A 20,350-nucleotide genomic window follows, 5' to 3' on the forward strand; every position below is an offset into this window, starting at 1 on the left:
CATACCAACATAACTGTGATCTCTCAACACGGAGAAGCAGCGGTTGAGTATTGAGAGTTTCCCAAATTGCAGTGCTTCTGACTCTGTGGAGTCTTGTCAGCCCCGCAACCCCTCGAAGGAACCGCATTTCAGCCGTTTGGATTCGTGTCCGCATTCTTTCGGTCATTACCCAACTCTCATGACCATAGGTGAGGATGGTGACATAGACTGTATTGAAGACAGCCAGCTTTGCCTTCTGGCTTAACTCCCACTTCAATACTACCGAACGGCCAAGCTCTCACAATATTGAGCTTGCTAAGCCAATTCGAGTATCTAACTCTATGTCCTATTTTCCATCATTCGTGAATATGGACCCAAGGTATTTAAACTTCTCCACCTGCCTCATTGGGACTCCACTTACATGTAGAGTGCACTTGGATGGTTATCTTGAGACCACAAATGTTTCAGTTTTGGCCACACTGATCTTCATTCTAGTGTCTGCACAAACAGCTACAAACCTATCCAGGGTCCGCTAGAGGTCATCTGTGGAAAAGCTAAGCAGAACTAGGTCATCTGCAAAAAGCAGACGTCCAATGCTGCATCTTCCATTTCTGACACACTCACTGCCTCGGCTGTGCCTATAAATCCAGTTCATAAATATTATGAAAAGGAGGGTGACAGAACACACCCTTGGTGGAGGCCAACAGAGACTGTGAAAGGTTCAGACTTTGTGCTGTTTACCCTGACCAAAACTCTGGGCATTCGTACAGGGACTTCATGGCAGCTAATAGTTGGCCATCCACTCCATACTCCTGTACTACCTGCCAAAGCTTATCCCGAGGAACCCGGTCATATGCATTCTCCAAGTCCACAAAACATGTGTAGTCATTCTTGGCATATTCCCAAGATTTCTCAAAGACTTGCCTTAGAGTGAAGATTTGGTCAGTTGTGCTTCCACCAGGACGAAAGCCACATTGTTCTTCCTGGAACTCAACTATGTTCTTCCTCAACTATGCTCCTGCACCGTCTTTCCAAGCACCTAGAATACACTTTCCCAGGCAGGCTGAGCAGAGAGATTCCACGATAGTTACTGCAATCCTTCTGGTCTCCCTTCTTGAAGACTGGTATTATTATGCCTGTCTGCCATTGCTTTGGTGCTCGCCCAGATATCCAAGCAGCCTGACACACTTGAGTCAGCCAGAGAACACCGTCTCGATTTAAGGCTTTTAGCATTTCGGGCCGAATTTCATCATCGCCAGCAACCTTGCCCGATTTCATCGATTGTATTGCTAAATGGACCTCTTCTGCTGTGCGACTAGTCATTGCCCCGATCTGCACCTCTTAGATGTCCACAACTGCTGGGCCACCCGGGTTAAGAACTCTCAAGGTATTCCTTCCATCTGTGGAGGATATCCTTCTCGGTTGTTAAAAGTGCACCATCAGAGGCCTTAATCGCCCTTGCTGTGCACGATTTCCTCCCTCGAAGGCGGTGGATGGTCTGCCAGAATACTTTGTTTGCATATCTAATCTTTCTCCAAAGGAAAAAGAAAAAAAAGTTATTTAAGGATAAAACGCCCTCGCCTATTCCCTGCTCTATTTTGCCTAATAAAAGGCGTTTAAGAAGGTTTAAGTTACTTTACTACTAGTAATGATAATAATGATAAAGTTACTCTTAATCGCATTGTTTTAATTAGTAAAAACTGTTTATTCTAATAATAGAGGGCGCAGTTTTGTGATAATCAGATTTCGTCGTACGTGCTAGAGATATACGAAAGGACGTTTAGTGCGTACTCTTGTACCTACCTACTGTAGTGATTATATCATGTCTCAGGGCGGACGTGACCCATCCAGCGTTTCTTACTGGTGTCAGTGGTGTGGCGCAGTTGAGAATTTAAGGCGATGTGGTCAATGTCATAGTGTATATTACTGTTGTAAAGAGCATCAAATTCATCATTGGAAAATTCATAAAAAGACGTGTAGGAAAGGTGTAGATATGCAAAGTGAAACGCAAGTATTGCCATCCAGGTGTGTAATAACCGAAAATTCCCCACAAAACACTAGTCCTATTACTTCTATTATTGGTCAGCAGTCATCATTTCCACAGGCAAGTACAACATGTATTCCCGTAAGTCATGGACTGCCATCTCTCTCGTCATCGTGGTGTGATAGCTCTTTTGACTCCATTTGCACTACCCAAGGGCGTCAGAACCATTTACAAGGTGAACAAAGTCCAGTGCTTCAAATTAGAAACGGCTTAAGTGAAATGCGAGTCACAAGTTCACTGGGAAGCGTTGGAACTCTTCCAGATATTAGACTTGTGTCTTCAAATGTTAGTGGTAATAATAGTTATACAAATAATATATTAGATCCGTATAGTTTCGGAGGCGCATGTGGAGTAAATATACCAGATGCTAATAGAATTGAAACTCCATTTGACGTGATTCCACAGACTGTTCAGGAAGATTTCAATAGTATCGTGAGCGGTGTAAGTCCTCTAGAAAATAATCCATTTCTTCATAAAATGGTTTTATCAGTTGTTAATAAGCAAAACAATGGACAAATAGAATCTGACAGAGTAGCAATGGAAGGACGATCACATCAGCCAACACAACAGTGGCTGCAAACAGTCTGTTCTCATGTGATTCAAGATATGAATACATATGGAATATGTGTTGTTGACAACTTCCTTGGACAGCAGTGTGGTGAAGCAATTCTCAGTGAAGTCGATTCTCTCTACAGGGAAGGAAGGTTCAGAGAAGGTAAACTAGTCAGTGATAGGGGATCATCACAAGCAATCAGGGGAGACCACACAATGTGGGTTGACGGTAAAGAACCAAAATGTCAGAACATTGGCTTTTTAATTCAGACATTGGATAGTATTATTGGTATGTGCAATAAAATGAAAAACAACGGTCTTTTGGGACAGAACGATTTAAGTGAAAGAACTAAGGTAAGTTGTCTGAATTATCATGGAAAGTAATTGAAGTTTAATATATTGTCATATTAGGCCAAGAATGTTATTATTTTGAAGATATAGTATTCATTAATCTTATGACTTCTGCTAGAGGTTCATCATCATGACAAAATGTTTTTTTTTCGCTTTAGTTCTTTTATGGTAGGCATTTGACAAGTGCTTATTCAATGAATTACTTTACAATTTCATCAGCAATGTTGTTTTGCAATAATTTGAGACTGGATAATATAAATTATATCAGAACTGGCATGAGAATATGGAACTAGTATTGTAACTGAAACTAATTTTAGTTACTAAAAGTAGTTGTATGCTTTAGTTACTAAAACTAGTTTTGGTTTTAGTAACTAAAACCTTTTTTGCAGATGAGTAAGAATATATTCACCAGTATTGGAATATATGTGTATTGCATGTCATACTTTAACCTTTTTTGGCAAGCTTTGCTGCCTTACGCATCTAACATTATCTGAAGTTTCAGATAATGGTCTACATCAATTAGTTACTTAAAGTGTGTACAATGGCAATGTTTGATTGGCTATATCATGAATATGACAAATATTGCATTGGGTGCTAAACATTATAATATGAAATAGAAGATTTTAATATTTGCATGACTTTTAATATTTAGGAGATTAGTATTTACAAAAGAAATTTTGATGGTGTTTAAGATAAGTGCAAATAGCATGAAAAGCTCATCCTGTATTCACAAGATTATGGTTACTGCCTAGAGCATGGTTGTTTGTGATTTTCTTTCACCTTCATACTCATATATTCATACAAGTATATATATACACTCTCCCGAGATGGACTGGGTCACCATGGGAAAAGTAGACTCAATTCTCCCACAGTGGGAGAAGCCTTCACCCTGCAGTCTGATCATCAAAGAGAATAAAAAGAAAAAAAATTCAGCTATTCTATAGCTTGTAAACACTAGCCTCCCAGTAACTTAGTGTTGTTGACTGTTGGAAAGTTTCCGGTTGTCTGTATTTTCACCTTTCCATGCTTCTGAACTGGTGTTAGTTTTTTCAGTTGTGTCAGTATTTGGATCAGTTAGTATAGCACTTTTTTTCTTGTAATGAAATATAGTATTTGTATTCTTCATTGCTTTTATGTTTGCCCCATCCATGAAAGAATGTAAACCTATCATCCATTTTGTATTGTGGCTGGGTTAACGGAATTGAGGAACCCTGCTCTCGAGGCTAACACCTAGTACTGTTTTTCATACTTCAGCCCTCCAGTAAGCAAGGTGGTTGTTTCACTGGACATGAAATTCATCTTTCACCTACAGACTTCATCTAAACATCTATGTCAGTTGGACCTAGTCTAGTGAATGGTATGTCTACTCTTAAAGAGTAGACATACCATTCACTCAGCCACCAGATTGTTGCAGAATAGTGAATAAAGGCCACATATTTTTGCATGTACTTTGTTCTTTAGCTTTTTGACTGGCATTAAGGATCAGGTTAGGTTGTTTTTTATGTAAATTCTTCATATGAAAAGTTTTAAATATATGGCACATAAGAGAGCTAATCTGGAAACCCTTCTCCAAAGAATAAACATGGAACTTTTTCCAAGCCATTTAGGCTTAAATAAGCAGGATGATGTTAAAGACATTCAAAAGCATTGATACTTACAATGGAATTTGAATCTACATATTGGCTGGAGAGCTGATATGCTGTTCACTTAACCAACCAGGTTAGTACTAATAATTAATACAACCCTAGCCCATCTACTCTCACATTTCACAACTGATTGCTTAATGACTAAAAGTCATATTTATGTAAAAAGGTGATCCTGAAGAAGACTTTAATTACAGGAATATAGAATGGAAAGAGGAGATAGTGTATGGGAACAAGGAGAGTGAGTTTGTTGAATTTCTGAGGGGTTAATATCTTAAGCAGCATGTGACTGAAGCAACTAGAGGCTGTAGTGTTTTGGATTTGGTGATAACTTCACAAGATGTTATTAATATGGTATTGGAACTGCCAACAGTTGGTGAGAGTGATCATGAGGTACTCGTTTGGGAAGTGGTGAAACAAGAAAAGATTACTGCTAAAAATGGATATATCTGGAAGTATAATGTGGGCGATTATGGGAAGCTCCGTAGTCAACTAGCATCACTATGTGTTAGCTAGATGAGCTTTGCAGCAAAAATGTTGACACTGCTTGGAAATTCATAAGGCAGTATATGACACAAGCAAAGCCATATATTGCATACAAAAGGTTAAGCAAGTAAATAGGGTAGGAGTGAAATGGATGAAAGTGAAATCAAGCAAGCTGTGTTGGAAAAGAAAGGGCTATGGAGGAGGTTTCAAGACAGTAGTGGTGGTGATCAGATCCATGAAGGGTATAAAGTGCAGGCTAGGAAGGTGATGAGCATGGTATAGAAAGAAAAGATGCAGTATGAGAGGAGATTAGCTGGTCAAGCCAAGGTTAATTCAAGGAAAATTTTTCCGCTATATAGCAAGCAACAAAACGAATAATTATCGCAGGTTAACACTGGGTAGTTGTGGCAGCAGAGTGGAAATTATTGAATGAGCACTTTAGCAACATATATCATACTAGTGTAAATGAATCTGTGCAATATACAAAAGGGTGGCAGTTATTAGAAGAATTGGAAGTGAAAGAATCGGAGATGTATCAGATGTTGATTGGGTTAGGTGTTAATAAGGCTGTGGGAATGAATCATGTATTCTTAAGGAATTTGTGCAACAGTTAGCTATGCCCTTTACCTGGTTATTCAATGAAAGTCTTTCAGTGGCTAAGTTCTTAAGAGTGAAAAGAAGGCAAAGGAGTAGCACTCCACAAGCATTGTTCTAGGACAGAAGTTTCCAGTTATAGACCAGTCTGTATAGCTGCAGTTGTAGTCAAGGTGTTGGAGAGAGAGATCGGTAAGGAATAGAATACAGGATTGGGTTCATGGACATAGCACTATGATGGTTCAGCATGGATTAACAAAGGGTAAGTCTTGTTTTAGTTTTACTTGCATTTTATAAGGTAACACATTTTAGATAAGGGAGAATTGTATACAGCAATATTCTTGAACTTTGCAAAAGTGTTGGATCGATTACTACATAATAAGTTGATGTACAAGCTTGTACACCAACTTATGGAAATAGATAGTATGTTGGTTAGATGGATCAGAGATTGGCTCTCTGAACGATATCAGCAAGTTGTGCATGATGGATGAGTTTCTCAAAAATAGAAGTGCCTGCCCCTGCTGTTTAACTTGTTTGTAAATGATATATCATGTGAATTACCTTCAGAAAGATGTAAATAGACTTTTGACTTTGACAGAGTGTGGTTGTAGTTTTAATATTAGTATGTGTAAGGTGTTTTAGTATTAATATGTGTCATTTTAGAGTGCAGAAATATAAGGTTGTACTATATTGATGGTTCTGTGCTGCAGGAAGTGGAAGAGATTCAAGATTTGGGAGTTGACAGTAGACCAAAGTTTAGAGGGCGTGTTGCAAAGACTGCACATTGTAGTGCCGCTATGATGAGAACTACTCTAATATGTAGGGATGAGGTGGTAGTTGTGCCACTGTATAAAGCACTGGTCAAATCACACTTGCACTATTGCACTCGTCTCAAAATCACATGGAGTGGCTATTAAACTTTCTCATTCCTTTCAAACTCAGACCTACAGAACGAAAACTGCTTCTTCTTCTTCATAATTTATTCATTTTCTCTACTGCATTCTTTTGGAACTGCATCCCTGTTTTTTTGTCTTTCTTTAAAACTGTAATCCTCAGGTGTTCATATCCAGTGTCAGCTTTCTGTCTACCCATCCACTATTATTAATGTCCCTGGGTGAGAAGAAAGTACCTCTTGTGTGTAGTATTTACAATTTACTATTGAAAATATATTATCTGAATCCATGACTTATTTTTTATGGTATTAACAACGCCACACAATTTTATCAAAGAGATGTTTTATAAACATATATTTCACTGATTTTCAACTCGGCATCATCAGAAGCACAACACACACTTGTACATGCAACAGTGAGTGAGTGAGTGAAACGATATAATTGCAAAAGACAAAAGATCTAAAGTCCTGTTTTTGGTGCCCTCTAACAGGAGAAGAAAAAAAAAAAAAAACAGCTATGCAGGAGTTTTTCTTAGGATAACAGTCTCCCAAATGTTTGGCAAATTAATGCAACCATATTTGTTAAGACATGTGGAGAGGGCTAATGGCATTCCAAAATCAAGGGTTAGGGCCGACCTCGATTAAAATGGACCGATAACATCAAAAAATGGACAAATTCCTCCCTTTCTCAACTGACATCAAGAACAAGAGACCGAGACGACTGGAGGAGGCTAGCAAAGAGTATCGCCTACCAGCTATGAATGACCCAACGGTTCATTTAGGACTATGGGAGGAGAAGAATATTTGTTAAGGTTGGGAGAATTCTTCAAAGCCATTGCTGAATCAAAAAATAATCTTTCCGTTCTATAACGACTCCTAAATAGCACATTCGTTTTCCTCCATCTAATCCTGTGTGAAGGAGTGTCCAAAGCGTGGTCTGCCAGTCTTGACTTGCCATAGTAATAGTAGCAAATGTATCTTTCATGTTCTTCCAGGTGGATGTTAACTGATCTTCCTTTTTTTTTTTTTTTTTCGTTAGAGGGCGCCAAAAATAGGACTTTAGATCTTTTGTCTTTTGCAATTATATTGTTTCACTCACTCACTCACTGTCGGGTGTACAAGTGTGTTGTGCTCCGATGATGCTGAGTTGAAAATCAGCGAAATATAAGTTAATGAAACATCTCTTTGATAAAATTGTGTGGTTAATACTGTGAAAAATAAGTCATGAATAACCGTCAACACCTAAGCTTATCTGTTAGATATTATCTGAGTGTGCAGAAATTATCAATAACAAACCTCCAAGTCATTACTTATCATGGGGCCCACTTAACTATCAGCTTTCCACAAATTCATCATTCTCCATGTGCAAAAAAAAAAACTTTTTGTTCACTTCATTACATTCTTATAATTCTTCTTTGAGTGACATCTCCTATTGGAGGTCAGCGACCACCTTGGCAAATTTTGAGCAAACCTCATCTACTCTGAACAGTCCCTCAAAACTCATTCCAGCCCATTGTTTGATTGTCTGCCAGCCAAGATCATCTTCCTTGTCCTCTTATTCCATTTATCTTCCCTTTTATAATCAATTGAAGTATCTTATATTTTTCATTACAAAGTACATCCTTATACACATTCCAGAATTATTGATAGTGTAGTAAAGAGGTTTGTATGACATGAAAAAGAAAACAATAGTAACTTGACCTTGAGTGAGTTTTCAAGTGAATTAATTTTGCCAAAAAAACATGTTGTCATAATTATTAATGAACTGAACATTGAGCTGAGCTGCAGATGTGCTAAGAATTATTTCATCCCAGATAAATAACCAGATATTACAGAAAAATCAGTGGATGAGAATTCTTTAGTTTTGTAGCATTGTTTGAATTATTTGCAACAAAAAAGTCACTAGTACCTCTTCTGTTTTAATCACTGAAATCTAGATAATATAGTATTAAAAAGTTACTAATTTTTACGGTTTCATTTGAATACTGGTGTGGCATTTCTTCACTAAGAAAAACGTAACTTCATCTGATTGGAAGGGGGTTGGGGGAAAACATTTACAGCAGAACTATATTATGAAATCTACTTGAAAAGAGCAGCAATAATTCCTTTTCTGGTGAAATGAAATGTGAAATTCTAACTTCCTGGTATTTATACCAAGAAGTTAGAATTTCATATTGCGCAATCATATCAGCTTCTTTTACCTGCTTTCTAAAGGAAACTTATTTTTGATAAGAATTCTTTAGTTGTGTAGCATTGTTTGAATTATTTGCAACAAAAAAGGTCACAGTACCTCTTCTTCTGTTTTAATAACTGAAATCTAGATAATATAGTATGTTAATAAGTTACTAATTTTTGCAGTTTCATTTGAATACTGATGTGGTATTTGTTCACTGAGAAAAATGTAACTTCATCTGATTGGAAGGGGTTGGGGACAAACATTTACAGCAGAACTATATTGGTTGTGAAATCCACTTAAAAAGAGCAGCAGTAATTCCTTTTCTGAAATTCTAACTTCCTGGTTTAAATACTAGGAAGTTGGAATTTTACATTGGACAATCGCATCAATTTCTTTTACCTGCTTTCTAAAGGAAACTTATTTTTGCTCAGTTTTTCACATAATTACTGGAGTATTCCAACCATTTCTTATCTGCTAATCAACAGCCATCTATACTTATTCTCACTTTATTAACTTTTTTTTTTATGTTACTCCCTCTCACAAAATACAATAAATTTACAGCACACTGTGGTGTCTTAAGAATTTTTAAAAAAAAATAAAATTCATTTTATGTATTTTTATTTATTTTTTTATATAATCCAGAAACTCTGTCCTAGATACCAATTGCCTTGGAACTTTTCAAAGCAATTCAAACCTCTAGTTTCTTTGTTTCTCATAGACAGACTTATACGTTAGTTATGCATTACTAAATCACTTAAGGAATTGAACAATGTAGATACAAATATAAATTAAATTACACTTTAATAAATATTTCCGATATTTCGGCAACGTCATGTTGCCATCTTCAAAAGGAACTTACAAAAAAAGGCACGTGCATGTAGGCGATACAACACAGTAACTTTTAGTTTCTTTGTATTCACTATCCTTGCCAACCACTGCATTAAAATTAATTATTACAATTAAATTATCTTTGACTGATGTTATTAGTTCTTCTAATGCCCATATACTTCTCCTAGCTTGGATTCTTCAGCATGTATACTGGAGTAATGACAAGATTTGCTGAAATTGCTTTAAATGTAATCATCATTTCCTTTTCAAGATGGTATGTCTTTTCTTAACAACAAACCTACACCATTTTGTTCACTCTCTCTCTCTCCCCCCCCCCCTCTCTTATTGTAGTTGATTTCTGTTCCAGTATCTGTGTTCTTTCCATTAACTATAAGAATCATTACCACCCTCTTTGCTTGTTCTTGTAAATCTAATAACTTTAATATTTTTAGCACTGGTCTTGCATTCTGTGTTCCAACCTATACTTTTTTATGCTTTTTCCCTTGTCTGTTTTCCTTAGTCTATCTTTCTTATCAATATTTATTGCATTTCACATGAGTATTTTTCACACCCTGTTCCAATAAAAGGGTTCTAGGAACTTGGGAGAGAGGGGTGGTGGTGGGGAGTGAAACATAGTTTGATATGACATTTTTTCCTTCATAAAAAGTATTCTAGGAAAAATATGTGCCAGTACTGATTAATCACAAGAGTTCTGCTTCTTGTTATTTATCCATTAGCATTTAGAGCATTAAATTAGTCTCAGTAGAATGACCTGCTTGTCTTGGGTGCCCTTACCTGAAGTAGTCATCTCTCCTACTTTCCAGCCACATTGGGATAAGGGATTGCTAAAAGGTGATGGGGGGGGGGACCAGAGAGAAGTTTTAAGGTACCTATATATTTAGTCCTAGAAGGCATATTCTAGTTCTTTTTAGGAGAAAAAAGTAAGAGTGGTATTCTTTTTTTTTTTTTTTTTCCTGTTGCATTTTGTTCTGTCAGTGCCTTTGTTTTGTGATATGATTCTATAGAAAGTTTTTTTTTATTTGTTTTCGAAGTACATTATACTTGACAAGAAGTTATATTTTTATCCTTTATTCAAGTGTAAGCAATCAAAGCAAACTTTGTTTGGTTATGCAAATGATTAAAATAAGAATATAATTTTTTTGTCATTTTGACAATACTGGTTTGAATTTAGTGACATATCAGCAGCTTAACATCCATTGAAACATCAGCTCTTGAGAAACTACTCATTCCATCCACTTACAGTGTTCGGATGAAATGGCTGCATGAAGGGAACTAATGGAGTTTGAAAGGGGTAAAACAATAATTGTTGAATATTACTCTGATCTTTTAATCAGACTAGATGAAATGCAGAAGAAAAAAATCATCTTTCATCAGGACAATGCATCTGCCCACAAAGGTGTTTTGGCAATGGGAAAATTATGGAATCTGCACTATGAATTGTTGGAACATCCACCCTATTCCCAGATTTGGCTCCCTCTGACTTCTATCTCTTCCCAAAACTAAAACTCTTCCTTGCTGGTCAGTGTTTTTATTCAAATCAAGAGACGATTGCAGCTGTAGAGGGGTATTTTGCAGATCTTACTGAGAACCACTACAGGGACAGGATAATGGTGCTGGAGCATCGCTGGAATAAATGGAGATTATGTTTTCAACATAATCTCCCTTATTAGTCTTAAGGGAGATTATGTTGAAAAATAATAAAAATAATTTTGAAATTATAAATTTGTTTTTTTTATTGTTAGGCCGAGAACTTTTTAGGCCACCCTCGTATATCAGGGACGAATATTCTGGGTGTTCTAGGTGTGTGGTGTTCATCCACAGAATGTCAATATCACCAATATTATATTTTTGCATTTATTCCCATTAAAGACTCTCCTAATTGTTTCCAGACTTTGCGTGATTCCTAAAATGAAACACAATATACTAATGCTTCATGAAGAGGACACTTTTTGATGCATAAACATTACATCAGATTTGCATTAATAGCCCGCCCATGCGTTCAAAATACATACACCTTTGAGCCCTTTGAAAAGATGTACAGAAGACAAAGCGAGTCAAATTCTTAGCATTCTAGTAGTTTTAAACTGCTCAGAAAGTGAGGCAGGGTGAGCTATTAGATAATAGCACCTAGAGGCTGTGATTGGTTATTATGTCAACCAATCCAATTGAATGTTGTCATTTGTCATGAATTGCTGTTTTTGTTTTCTGAGTTTCATCTGTTTTGCATGGGTGAAGTGTGAACCGACATGGTAGGCAAGTTTTTTTGCCTATATTTACAATGGGAAACAGTATTGTAGTTGAAGGAGGTAAGCCTTGTCCTCCTCTTCCAAATTTTACACCTTTGAGTAATTCAAATATACCAACCAAATATAGCATTCTCTTTCATTATTGTTTTCTAATATATCTTAAAATAAACACATTGTCCTCAACTCTATGCAGATTTGGTTACAATTAATTGATAAATTAAAGTATTCAATGCTATCCTACAATTAATTGCACTGGACTAACTGATGTGCGATACTCTTAAACCTTTCAAACATCAATAAAAATGCAATCATACGGTCAAACTGACGTGAATTTTGTAGCACGGGTTATATAACCCAAATGGCAGCACACCAAACTGGCATGCGATGCCACCGATATCTATCTGCATCAGGTGCGCATGCCCACTCGCACACACCTTTTACCACAGTTCATACTATGGACAAGTAAATTTTTTTTTCTGGCCAATTTGAATTTGGCTCTTTTAAATTTTTATGAAAGATGTTCTCTTTGTTGCTGAAATCGAAAAGTGATATGTACACACACACACACACACACACACACACACACGCTATCAGGTGTGTGTGTGTGTGTGCGTGCGCACACATTTTACCACAGTCCATACTATGAACAAGTAAATTTTTTTTTTTCTTTTTTTCTGGCCATTAGATTTAAGTGGTATTTCATAAATATGGCAAGAAGGAAAGTGCAAGGTTGTTGATAGAGAGAGAGAGATTAAAAAGGTTACAAGCCCAATTACAATAATGTAAGTAAGGAATTAGCAGATATATTAATTGCCCAGTGTGAGAACATCGTCTCACTTTATTTGGAGGCCTGAAGTGACTTGAAAAAGTTTTCCATGTTTGGTCTGTAGAACAAAATTTTCTGACTATATAAAAAACATATTATTCAAAAATAGGATAAAAATATAATACATATTTTTATTAGAAATAATATTTGACAATTCTGGAGTGCTGAGAGTAGATGGACTAATTTGGAGGAAATGTTTATAATAATATAAACAGTTGTGCAGTACTGTCATAGTATCCTTTATACATCTTGAGGGTACATGTCAGGAAAATGTTAATAAAAAAAATAAATATTTTTAAAAAATATATACTAAAAAAAATCCTTTAACCATCCCACTTAACAATGTATTATAGGTTCTCAACCTTTCTTGGGTTTGGAGTCGCATAAAAATACATATCATCATGTTAGACATGTTAATGTCATGTGAAAAAGAATTAATAAAATAAGTAAGGATGTTCTTAATGAACTGGCATTAAAATGTTTTTTTTTTTTTTTTCCAAAACATTTTATAATTAAAAATTATAATATAAAATAATGAGTTTGTGGGCTGTTTTCAAGTAATTTTCCTTGCCTATTTTGTTTGCCAGTCCACTACTTGTCAATTCACCAGTCGTGAGAAGTTTGTCCCATCTCTTCTTTTGTTTGTGGGGTCTGAAGTAGTAATATTTGGTGATGTCATCCTTCAGCATTTTGTCGTTTCCGCTGTGGGAGTTCAGGATCAAAATGAATGCAAAGTATAAAATGTTTGATATTTCATGAGTTTGGGTGGTTAAGGCATGATATAATACTCATTTTGATAAATGAGTCTGATATTCAAGTATATGCATGATTATTACTAATTTGTATTGAGGATGGAGATGACAATGTAGATCAGTGTTTCTCAACCTTTTTGATGTCGCAGACCCCCTGTAGCGAATGTTAATATGTCGTAGACCCCATAAAATCCAAATTGGAAATTTTTTATATTTTACATATCATAAAATGAAGTAATAAATTGCAATTTTACAACACTAAATATGTCATTTATGACAATGCAATACTCTTTGTTATAAATGGAGATATTCGGAAGAATATGAACATATCAATTAGGCCAGGTGTGAACAACAGGTGCGAGTAACATAATAAGATAAAGTTTAATGAAAATAAACTATCCTGTGGATCCCCCCCCTTTGAATTACTCACGTACCCCCTGGGGTCCACCGACACAGATTGGAAAACACTGATGTAGATGATATTATAACTCCATAACATTAATACTCTTCCCTACATAATATATAGGGAAATATATTCAAGTTTGTATCATAGGTATACAAACTTGAATGGTACACAGGTAAAGATACATGCACACAGGCACTTCAGATAAGTGAAAAAATAAAGACACGGAAGTCCTAAATTGCACCATCTAGCTGGCTTGACTGGACTCTACTATTGGGCTGATGAGATGAGGATAAATATTTTCCAAATGAGGCAGTTTTGTGCATCCAGATTTATTTACATTAGGAAGGGTAGTTTTACAAGACAGAGGCACATTGTCTTTTATACTTGTATTTTTTTTTTTTTTTGTTAAACAAGAGTTCCAACAGAGTCGCAAGTATCAAAGGCTTGACTTTTTTTATTTATTTCAGTCTCATTTTACTTGTTTAGCATAGTGTATGTGCATGTGTGCCTGAATATTGTTCCTTGACAATGCCAGTTTGACTTTGGCGAAATATAGGAAATACACTGGCTTCCATAAATTAAGGAACAAATAGAAAAATCATGATAATTCAAAAACTGTATGATAAATTTTTATGCAACTCTGAAAAGTAGTCCCCACAAGGGCCAATTATTTATTTAGAGTTCGAAAGAACAAAAAGCAGGAAATTAACAGCTGTCCAAACAGCAGCCAAGCCTTTTGGTCTCTCGCCAAAGCAATCAGTCATAACTTCTGTCCACTGTTCCCACCCCTATCATACCCGGATGGCTCCATTGCATCATGACCTACAGAAAAGGCCACTCTCCTGGCCTCATGCTTTGCTTTCAATGCATGTATAAATATTGACAATGGCAAATATCCCCAACCATTCCAGATGCCCAACATACAATACCCATTTTATCTTTTTGCCAGAAATAGATCAGTAAAATACTCCAAATTAGACACACAGAAGTCTCCTAGCACTGATGATATTCCTTCAATTGTCCTGAAGGTATGTGCACCAGAACTGACTGCTGTCCTATGTCACCTATATATACTGCCTTGCTCCACTGGTATCTATTCCTCAGCCTGGAAATTGGCCTATATTCAACCCATTTCCAAGAAGGGTGACACGTCACCGCCATCCATCTACCCCCCCCCCTCACTCACCTCAGTCCTGTCCAAAGTAATGGAAAAAATCAATTCCCAACTCCTACACTACCTTGAAGCTACCTGTCTAATAAAGGACTGCCAGTATGGATACTGTTGCTGCCAATCAACAGGAGATCTGCTCACATATGTCACCCACCTCTGGACAAATGCCATTGAGAAGTTAGGCAAATCCCAAGCATTTGCACTTGATATCTCCAAAGTGCTTGACTGGGTCTGACACAAGGGCTTACTAAGCAAGCTGCCATCGTTTGGTCTATATCAAGACCTCTGTAGTTCGATTGCCAGCTTTCTGTCTGGATGCACACTATGTGTGGTGGTGGTGAATGGGTCTCTATTCTCTCACCATTCAACTAATGCCAGGGTTTGTTTCACAAGGTTCTTTCCTCTCACCAACCCATTTCCTACTATATATCAATGACCTACTTCAGCTTACCTCCAACCCAATACACAGTTTTGCAGATGACAGCACATTGCACTCCTCCCTTTCCTTTGATAAATCTTACTCCACACAATTCACCTCAACCTACAGAACATCAACCACCACCCTCAATTCTGATCTCCAAGCCATCCTTCAATGGGGTTCAGATAATCTAGTCAATTTCAATGCTAATAATACTGGCTTATTTCTCATAAGAAAAAGAACCATTTTCTCTCAGTATTATTTTTGACAACACGCAAGTTTCCAAACAATTTGAGATTTCCCTTCTTGGAATTACCCTGACATCAAGCCTCTCCTGGCATAAACACACAACCATTGCATCCTCAGCTTCTAAAAAACTAGCATTTCTCTTTTGCTCAAGACGTTACTTCACTCCCAAAAGCTGTTAACCTTATATATCACAAATCCATCCAACCATTGAGTACTGCTCTCACATATGGGGTGGGCCTTCCAAAAAGCTCCCTCAAAATGATCGACTCAATACAGAGGAGAGCAATCAGACTTATTAATGCCCCATCTCTTACCAACTAACCCCCCCCCCCCACTTTTGCACAGATGATCAGTCTTCGCACTGTGTATTCTACAAATATTTCCATGGAAAATGTTCATCTGAAATAGCATCGCTAATTTCCCCACTTAGTACTAAGCTCATTAGCACGTGCAGCGCTGCTGCTCAACATCCCTTCACAGTGCACCTCGAAACCCACAGAACAAGTTTTTTCTTCTCCTCCTCCATCTCTGCAATTGCTGTGCTGTGGAACAGTCTTCCCCTAGTTGTGTTCCCCACGGAATTTGATACACAGTCATTCAAATCAAATGTGAACAAGTACTTTCTTTCCCAACCCACCACCCATACACGGTACTAATGTACTATAGGTTGATCAACCAACCTCTTGTGTATGGGCTCAACATAAAAAAAAATGATATAAGATGTGAAAGAAACACCTTTAAAAACAGTAAATAAATAGTTTAATTCCTTTAAAACACCTTTAAAAACAGTAAATAAATAGTATTAATTCTCTAACAACTGAGGACAGTGATCAAAAGTAAGAGGTTAAAACGAGATTGTCAAAGTGAAGTGACTTAATATGGAATGTGGCCAGCAGTACAGTGCTACAAAGATGTTTCATCCTGTTTATAATGGTATCCAGAAGCCTGGTTGGTAATAACAACCATTGGCCCTGCAAATCTCCTTAGTCCCTTAAGGTTTTGGGAAGGTGGAGTTGAAAGCAGCAGCACATCTGTCCAGCACATCCCAACGTGTAGGGTCATTTTTTAACCCTATCCATAATATGTCTGAACCTATATACTTAAGTCTTCTTTTCAGCCATTTTCTGTCCACTGCTGGATGAAGGCCTCCTTCAGTTCTTTCCACCTATCTCTGTTCTTGGCAATGGTTGACCAATTTTCCCCAACAAAATTTGACAATTCATCATTCCACCTTCTTTTAGAACGTCCCCGGTTTCGTTTCCCTTCTTTAAGAATCCAGTTTGTATGGTGGTCCATTGCTTATCTTTTCTTCGATAGATGTGGTGAAGAATGATGTCAGTGATAAGAGTCTGGCTTCTTATCCAGGTGTTTCGCTTATCTTTTAATGTGATGCCTAGCATCAACCTCTCCATTTTTCTTTGAGTTGTTAATTTATTTGCCAGTGCTTTTGTTAGCGACCAAGTTTCACAACCATATGAGATGACTGGAAGTATACACTGGTTAAATGTCTTCCTTTTTAAACAGAGTGGGACATCATTGTTTTGAAAAATTCTTTTCAATTTTATGAATGCACTCCAGGCAAGTTGAACTCTCCTATTTATTTCCTTTTGGAGTCCACAGTTTAGATCAATGAGATGACCTAAGTATGTATATGAAGAGACTCTTTCCAAGAAATTGTTTTCTATTATTATGATTTTTGGTGTTACAAAATGATTAAACACGATTTTATTTTTTTTTCTCTGTTTATCTTTAGACCGACTTTCTGCTTTCATGATATAGTCTTCTATCATTATATTAAGGTCTTCTGGAGTGTTTGCAAAAATTATGATATCATCTGCATATCTTATTATTATTACTAAAATTAAGGGGATATTAAATCCCACATAGTTTTAAAACCGAATAAGAAACTCAAAGATAGGAATCAGAGAGTTTCTTGCCGAATATAGTAAACTATAAAGTATCGGCGAACACTAGCGTTAGCAAATGCAAGTGATCCTAGTACGTAGTACAATCTCGGGCAACTCGTTGCAAAGGTGGGGAAAGTTCAGATCACTATTCTTAGGTATTATCCATAATGTAAAAACACATTTCCTAGGAAAAGTATGCTGTTATTACATTATGGAGGGAGGTCACCACCCAGACCGGTTTCAGCCTTTTTTGAGGCAGAATGGGAGTTCATGTCTCTCATCATTGGCCTTTGGAGAATAAAGCATGCTGAGGATCAGCAGACAGTAAAAGAGGAGTATGACATAAGATAGAGTAGGATAGTAGGAGGTAAAAAGAGGCCTCAGTCAACCTGTTTAGCCTTAATGGCTAATTGGTCTGTAACATATGTTTAGCCTTAATGGCTAATTGGTCTGTAACATAACTCAATTTATCTGTTCAGAAAAAAGGTTAAAGATGGACTTTTGTCTATAGTTCACATATTATTTTATCTAAAGTAATGATTTACTCCAGTGTTGTTAATGGAGGTTCTTTTTATGTTACTAGATATAATATCCTTATTTTTATTCCAGGTAATTTTTTTTTTTTTTTTTTTTTTTTTTTTTTTTTTTTTTTTTTTTTTTTAAAGACAAGATGTAAATAATAGGACTTATTTAAATATTTATTTTAAATCTAAAATAACAGGACTTGAGGTCCGGTAAGTAGGAGTGAATAGGAACTTTCTGAGGAACTTGTATACCTGGTACCACTGGGACTTAGAATGGGGAAGAGACTGGCCCGGGAGATGCCGCTCACGAGGAGCAGCACCGCCTCGCAGTAAGCCTTCGCCGCCCGGGTTCTCAGCTCTCCCCTCCCTTGTTTGGAGTAAAGAAACCGTGCCAGCGAAAGCTTTATGGCTAGGGGAGACAGAGTGGTTATTCTTTTTCCTGGGGTGGGGGGGGGGATGGTGGGGTTTTTTTTGGGTTCTAAAGAGCTATACAGGGCCTGATGCGTCCCTGTATAAGAAAGCATATTGTCGGTGGTTTGCAGTATTGATTCACAAATTTAAAGTCTCCTAGTAAGTGCCTTTCTTGTGCAAGAAATTTGGGTAAGTAGAAAAAGAAACCTTTTCTTATTCTTGCATACATTAAATTTGCGTCTCGTACCTGGGATTTTTTTCCGTACTTTCCAGATGTGATATTTTAATACATTGATTAGGAAGATAGTGAACTTTTGGGTTTTTTGGACTGGTGGCGGGAATTGTAGTCGTACGACCTCTCTACTGTCAGCATGGGGATTCCCAATGCTGTGCTGAGTCTCCGCCAGATGCGTTGGGCTGGTGGGCAAAAATAAAATAAGTGGTCCACCATTTCCACGTCCCGGCAGACATCGCAGAATGGGTCGCACGGGTTAGGTACATGCCGGGATTTCACCTGTTTCACCGGGAGCCGCCCGTAGGCTATTCTCCAGGCTAGATCCTGATGAAAAGGCTGTCCCCAGCTATTTTTGATGTTTCTGAAGAGAATTTCATTATTTGTACTGAGATTGGGTATATCACGCCTGGAAAGTTGGAAGAAATCCCAGTATACTGCTTTGGGTTTGTGTGTGAGGATTGCTATTCCTCTGTCTCTGAGTGTTGTGATCGATTTCACTACTGTACGGTACCACTTGGACACCCCCCCTTGCGCAGGGTCCAGCATAGTCCGTGATCCCAAAGAGGGGGAGGAAAAGTCCTATAAAATATCTAATTAGTAGGCCAGAAATGTGGTTGGAGTTTAAGGCCTTCCGTACGGTTTTGAACGTGTTTGCTTGTAGCAAGCTTCTGTGATCGGGCAGAGCATAACCCCCTTCTTCCTGTTTGAGTTGTAGGTATTCTTTCTTTACTTCGCGTTTTCTCCCATTCCAGAAGAAATCCAGGAGTTCTTTGGTTAATTTATTTTTTTGTGCCAGTGTGATGCCTGTGATATTGACAGTGTGCATCAGCATTGGGGTGACGATTGTTTTTATTACTGTCGCTCTGCCATAAAAGGAGAAGAAGGTTGGTTTGAACAGCCTTATCCTTTCCCTGCTTGTCTCCTGCAATTTTTGGATTGGTAGTGCTAGGGTGTCTGAAAAGGGCACGCCTAGTATAGTTAGAGGCTGTGTCTGTAGCGTTAAACCGTAGGGAAGTCCAGTGCTATGGAAATTTCCGAAACTTTTGATTTTGGTTTTTTGTGCGTTAACGCGAAGACCACTGACTATGCTGAATTTTTGCAGCGTGTGCAGATAGATATAGATGGACTCAGAGTCTCTGAGTGTAGCCACTACATCGTCTGCATATGCCACTATTTTGCATTGTCTGGAGCCTTGGGGCAGTGGAATACCGTTAATTGCGGGGGTGTTATCAATTCTTTTGATTAGAGGTTCTAATACTAGGGAGAAGAGGAGGGGGCTTAGCGGGCAGCCTTGCCTAACCCCTCTCTTTATGCAGATTGGTTCTGTTAGAAACCCATTAATAGATAGTTGGGTCGTGGCTTCCGCATACATGTTTTTAATTGTACGCCGAAGTCCCGGGCCCATGCCTGTTTTTTGTAGGATGTTCTGCAAGTACCTGTGGTTGACGCTGTCAAACGCTTTCTCCAGGTCGGTGGAGAGAAGTGCCAGGGGGTATTTTTTCTCTTTGGCCAGTTTGATCAAGTCTCTTAACAAAAAGAGATTGAATTCCATAGATCTACCAGGGATCCCGTAGACCTGTGAGCTTGTTATTATTTTTTCGATACCGCCCTTAAGGCGCGTACAGATAATTTTTGCAAA

At 37.5% G+C, this 20,350-nt stretch overlaps 1 protein-coding gene across 2 annotated transcripts in view; it reads left to right on the plus strand.

The window, feature by feature from the left end:
- Positions 1-1,765: 1,765 nt before the first annotated feature.
- The window catches only part of Hph (HIF prolyl hydroxylase), a 125,008-nt gene continuing 106,423 nt past the window's right edge, over positions 1,766-20,350 (plus strand). For both annotated transcript variants that reach the window (XM_090411078.1, XM_090411077.1), the window contains exon 1: positions 1,766-2,929. In XM_090411078.1, coding sequence (XP_090267204.1) covers positions 1,802-2,929 — 1,128 coding nt within the window. In that variant the 5' untranslated portion in view covers positions 1,766-1,801. The remainder of the gene's footprint in view (positions 2,930-20,350) is intronic.

The sequence above is a fragment of the Typopeltis vanoorti genome, chromosome 21, assembly GCF_054136105.1.
Source record: "Typopeltis vanoorti isolate ZY-2024b chromosome 21, IOZ_Tvanoo_1.0, whole genome shotgun sequence".
NCBI classification, from domain to species: Eukaryota; Metazoa; Arthropoda; class Arachnida; order Uropygi; family Thelyphonidae; genus Typopeltis; species Typopeltis vanoorti.